We start from the raw sequence: 6087 nt of genomic DNA on the forward strand, positions 1-6087 counted from the left end.
TTGGTGTGTGTGTGACACACAGAGAGAATGAAGGGATATAAGAGAGAAAAGATGAAATTGTTGTATCTCCTTTTTCAAGAGAGGTTTGTGGTAAGCAAAGTTGAGTATGACTCTAGAATTACAGACCATGTATAATGAAGTTCTCAGTTCTCAATAAAATGTTCGGTACTCTTGATGTTCCCATAGCGAGAGAGAGAGAGAGAGAGACCAAAAGCCTGGAGATATGACGAACATGAGCCTAGTGACAACGTTCATCCTCATGGGCCTTCCCCATGCGCCAGAGCTGGACACGCTCCTCTGTGGAATCTTCCTGGTGATCTATGTCCTCACTGTGGTGGGGAACCTACTCATCCTGCTGGTGATCACAGTGGATCCCCGTCTGCACACCCCTATGTACTATCTTCTGAGCAACCTGTCCTTCATTGACATGTGGTTCTCCACAGTCACTGTGCCCAAAATGCTGATGACCCTGGTGTCCCCAGAAGGTAGTCCTATCTCCTTTCCCAGCTGTGTGGCCCAGCTCTACTCCTTCCACTTCCTGGGCAGCACCGAGTGCTTCCTCTACACCGTCATGGCCTATGACCGCTTCCTGGCCATCAGTTACCCGCTCAGGTATGCCAGCATGATGAGTGGGAGGACGTGTGCCACCCTGGCCACAACCACGTGGCTCAGTGGCTCTCTGCACTCTGCTGCCCAGACCACCCTGACGTTCCGTTTGCCCTTCTGTGGACCCAACCAGATCCAGCATTACTTCTGCGATGCACCACCCATCCTCAAACTGGCCTGTGCAGACACCTCTGCCAATGAGTTGGTGATCTTTGTCAACATTGGGGTGGTGGCCTCAGGCTGCTTTCTCCTGATAGTGCTGTCCTACGTGTCCATCGTCCATTCCATCCTGAAGATCCGCACCTCAGAGGGGAGATGGAGAGCCTTCCAGACCTGTGCCTCCCACTGCACTGTGGTCCTTTGCTTCTTTGTTCCCTGTATTTTCATTTACCTGAGACCAGGCTCCAAGGAGGCTGTGGACAGGATTGTGGCTGTTTTCTACACTGTGGTGACGCCCCTTCTGAACCCTGTGGTCTACACCCTGCGGAACAAGGAAGTGAAGAAAGCTCTGGTGAAGCTTAAAGACAAAGTAGTGCATTCACAGAGCAAATAATCTCTACAATGTAGACTTGCTCATTTAACAAACGTAGTAATAGAATAGTATAATGAAACATAGAAATATAAGAGTGTATAGTACAATATATCAGAGAAGGCAATGGCACCCCACTCCAGTACTCTTGCCTGGGAAATCCCATGGATGGAGGAGCCTTGTAGGCTGCAGTCCATGGGGTCGCTAAGAGTCGGACACGACTGAGCGACTTCACTTTCACTTTTCACTTTCCTGCACTGGAGAAGGAAATGGCAACCCACTCCAGTGTTCTTGCCTGGAGAATCCCAGGGATGGGGCATCCTAGTGGGCTGCCATCTATGGGGTCACACAGAGTCGGAACGACTGAAGTGACTCAGCAGCAGTACAATATATGATTTTATCAGTGTGAAATATTTTGTATATAAAATTCTCAGTGTTAATCTTTATCCAAACTTCTTAGTCAGAAATATTTGTTCCAAGGATTTTTTTTCAAATTGAAAAAATTGCAAATATTTTATTTATGATAAACATGCTAAATTTTGATCTATGAAGTCTTTTCTCTGCAACATGTTTATTTTACTTTTTCCTCTATTTTTTCATATACAATTGACATATAACATGATTTTTACCTTTTTAAACTGTGAATATTCAACTGGGATCTTGGATGTAGAATAGTGAGCTATTTATATATACCTAAGTTGATAATATGCTTTTTTGCTTTTGTCTTATGCATACAAACCAGGAACACTGCTTAAGAACAGCCAAAATTATCAGAGTCACTTACTGAGGCAGCTGTGAACCTGCCTCCTCAGTTCTTTTTGTGGCTGTGTGTGTGTGTGTGTGTGTGTGCACATGTGTGTGCATGTGTGTGCACGCCTGTGTGTGTGTTTGCATGAAGGTCCCAAGGTAACTGCCCTGCTTCCCAGGACATCTTGACCCTGGTTAGTGCTCCCACACTGAGAGTCCCACATGTCTGAGAGGATTGTTGTCTCTCCAGGTAGGTCTCAGGACAAGCTATGGATCTGAGAGGCACCTTTCAGAGACTGGGAACCATCACCACTTTCATAGAGCCCTGAAGTTCCTCAGGTTTGGTTCCTGTGATCTGGAGGAAGCTACCATCAGACACCTCCAGTCTCCATCACATAATCTGACCTTAAATTGCTGTATTAATGGACCAGATGCTCATATTCAGCACAACCATTCTATGCTGGGTCATTTTACTATGGATGGTGATGAAAGTCATGCTGCTCAGAGAGCACCTTCTCTCAATATTTCAGAGTCTTGGAAATTCAGATTCACCAAACCTCAACCTCCTCTGGGACAGGGACACCCTACATTGTAGGCTGGAGCCAAGGGTGCTTCCTATTTAGAAAGAAAGTAGAAAAATTAATGTGTAATTAAATCACTGGTATCATGGGATTTCAACATATTTCTTTCACAAGTTAGAAAAATCAGGCCTAGTAAAGAAAAAACCCCCTAACCCCCCTCCCCACACCCCAGTGCATAGCTACAGAGCCCATACAAGTGGACTTCCACGTGCAATGGGTGAAGTGCTATAACTGCATGTAAACAAAAGCAAATATTGGTTCAAATAAGGTTAGAAATAGTTTCATGCTCTGTATCTCTGTTTTTCAGCTGTGAAAGACCTCTAGCAATACTGTTTGGAGGATTCAATGAGTTAGTAGAAGTAAAAGTGCTTTGAGAAGTGAAAGTGTTCGTCATTCAGTCTCATCTGACATTTTGTGACTCTGTGGACTCTAGTAGTACTGTACACAATAGTTTCTTAATTCAAGTTTTAAAATTCAAATCTGGGACCACCAGTTAGATAGCCTGATTCTCAGTTCAATGCTTTTACAAACTATTTTCGTGAATGACTGGTGATTCATGCATCTTCAAAAGTACAGTAATTTTGAAGATGCGTGAATGTAATTTTCTTTAAATCACAGGTAATAAATTAGTATCATGATTAACACCATTATTGACAATGCAATTATTCCAAATGTTTTGATAAATTTAATATTCACATATTTACTAGTTTTCAAGTAATTTAACTGCAATGAAGTCCATGAAACATTAAAATTATATGGAATTAAATTATTCTGGAACAATTCAGAGGCAAAACCATAAATGTTATTGAGCTTGGGATATACAAGACACCTTATTTATTCTTTGCTAGAGGCTTTATTATTACCCAAACCCTATGCCATAGGTACTATTGATACATAATATGCAAAAACTGAAGATGATTAGGTTCCTTACTCAAATTCACAGTTAGTATGGAATGTAGTTAAGGCTTAATCCCAAATGGGTTGGGTTACATCATTCAGTCCTGTCTGACTCTTTGTGACCCCAGGGACTGTAAGCTTCCAGGCTCCTCTGTCCACGGATTTTCCAGACAAGAGTACTGGAGTGGGTTGTCATTTTCTTCTCCAAGGGATCTTCCCGACCCAGGGATCAAACCCAGATCTCCCACATTGCAGGCAGATGCTGTACCATCTGAGCCACCAGGGAAGCCCTGCACGCAAATACCCAAATATCCAGCACAAAAACACATGGAGTGAAATTCTAGCCTGTATTGGTATAAGAGAATTTCAGGGACCTTTTAATTCTTTGAGGACAAAACATCAGTTAACATCAATAAGCACTGAAATAACAAATAACTGAATTTTGTACAGTTATGTGTGGTTTATATATCAAATTTAGGCATTTTTTCAAAAGCTAATTTTCCCCCATATACTATGAAAAGCACTTTAGCTACCCTAACTCTGCCTGACTTAGATTCTAAGTGCTTTATAACACTATTTTTGAGCTCCAAATTAAGTTGTGGACTTCTCAAGGAAAAATATTGTCTTTTCTTGTAGTAATCCACTTTCATAAATGTTGGTCTCATTTCTTTAAGATGCTCTCCCTGCTACATACACTTTCCACTTCCCAGTATGTTTATACTTTCTGAGGGACTCAACTTCTGATGCACACTCATAATTTTAGATATCACTCCTAAACATGGGCCTTCTCTTTCTGTCCATGCTGTTTCTGCCTTCTTTGTTCAAGTCCCTAATAACTTTAGTTTGTCAGATATTTCTGTTAGTAGATAAAGCGATTGCATCAAATTTCATGTGTTTAAACATTTTTGCCTCTTATTGAACATTTACCTCTTATGTGCTATGAGTGTCCCAGCAAAATATATGCTGAAGCTCAGAGGGTCTGCCCATAATCCTTCCTTATACCCTTCCTTTAAAATGGAAAGAACAGTAAGAGAGATAAATAGAGAAAAACGAGACAGACGGGACAACATGAAAAACCTCTGGAAAAGAAGTAAAATAATAGATAATTGAAATACTTCATTAATGAATTCTTTACATTATCAAATATTAATTGGAACAGCATTATTTGTAAATTTTTCATTATACCCTAGAGTTACAAATGCTGTTCTCAAAACAGGAAAATAAAAAGAGTAAAATAATTCACAGTTGGTTTGTGCATTGCACTTAAGGAATGATGCTGTTGTTCAGTCACTCAGTCATGTCTGTCTCTATTTGACCACATGGACTGCAGCACACCAGGGCTCCCTGTTCTTCACCATCTCCCAGAGCCTGCTCAAATTCATGTCCATTGAGTTGGTGATGCCATTCAACCATCTTGTCCTCTGTTATTCCCTTCTCTTCCTGCCTTCAATCTTTCCCAGCATCATAGTTTTCTCCAGTGAGTCAGTACTTTGCATGAGGTGGCCAAAGTATTGGAGCTTCAGCTTCAGCATCAGTCCTTCCAATGAATATTCAGGGCTGATTTCCTTTAGGATTGACTGGCTTGATCTTGCAGTCCAAGGGATTCTCAAGAGTCTCCTCCAACACCACAGTTTAAAAGCATCAATTCTTCAGCACTCAGCTTTCTTTATAGTCCGACTCTCACATCCATACATGAGTACTGGAAAAACCATAGCCTTGACTAGACAGACCTTTGTTGACAAAGTAATATCTCTGCTTTTTAATATGCTGTCTAGGTTGGTAATAGCTTTTCTTCCAAGGAGCAAGCATCTTTTAATTTCACAGCTGAAGTCACCCTCTGCAGTGATTTTGGAGCCCAAGAAAATAAAGTCTGTCACTGTTTCCCTTGCTTCCCCATCTATTTGCCATGAAGTGGTGTGACTGGATGCCATGATCTTAGTTTTTTTTTTTTCTTTTTCACACCTTTCATTAATCATTTTGTAAAATATAAATTTATTTATTTTAATTGGAGGTTAATTACTTTACCATATTGTATTGGTTTTGCCATACATCAACATGAACCTGCCACAGGTTTTTTGAATGTTGAGTTTTAAGCCAACTTTTTCACTCTCCTCTTTCACCTTCATCAAGAAGCTCTTTAGTTCCTCTTTGCTTTCTGCCGTAGGGTGGTGTCACCTGTATATCTGAGGTTATTGATATTTCTGCTGCTGCTGCTAAGTCATTTCAGTCATGTCCAACTCTGTGTGACTCCAGAGATGGCAGCCCACCAGGCTCTCCCATCCCTGGGATTCTCCAGGCAAGAACACTGGAGTGGATTGCCATTTACTTCTCCAACGCATGAAAATGGAAAGTGAAAGTGAAAGTGAAGTCACTCAGTCATGTCCTACTCCTAGCGACCCCATGGACTGTAGCCTACCAGGCTCCTCTGTCCATGGGATTTTCCAGGCAAGAGTACTGGAGTGGGGTGCCATTGCCTAGCAATCTTGATTCTAGTTTGGACTTGATGCAGTATGACATTTCTCATGATGTACTCTGCATATAAGTTAAATAAGCAGAGTGACAATGTACAGCCTTGATGAATTCCTTTCCCAATTTTGAACTGGTCCATTTTTTCATGTGCAGTTCTAACTGTTGCTTCTTGATTTGCATACAGGTTTCTCAGGAATGATAAAAGCTGAGTGAAACTTTCAACACATTGTGCTGTATTTTGATGTATTCTCTTGAGAC

At 41.3% G+C, this 6087-nt stretch overlaps 1 protein-coding gene across 1 annotated transcript; it reads left to right on the top strand.

Annotated features, from left to right (window-relative positions):
- LOC102171690 (olfactory receptor 10G9-like) lies at positions 224–1159 on the top strand. The gene has a single exon (XM_005699553.2). The coding sequence runs from the start codon at positions 224–226 to the stop codon at positions 1157–1159; it is 936 nt and encodes a 311-aa protein (XP_005699610.2).

The sequence above is a fragment of the Capra hircus genome, chromosome 29 (genome assembly GCF_001704415.2).
Source record: "Capra hircus breed San Clemente chromosome 29, ASM170441v1, whole genome shotgun sequence".
In the NCBI taxonomy this organism is placed as follows: domain Eukaryota; kingdom Metazoa; phylum Chordata; class Mammalia; order Artiodactyla; family Bovidae; genus Capra; species Capra hircus.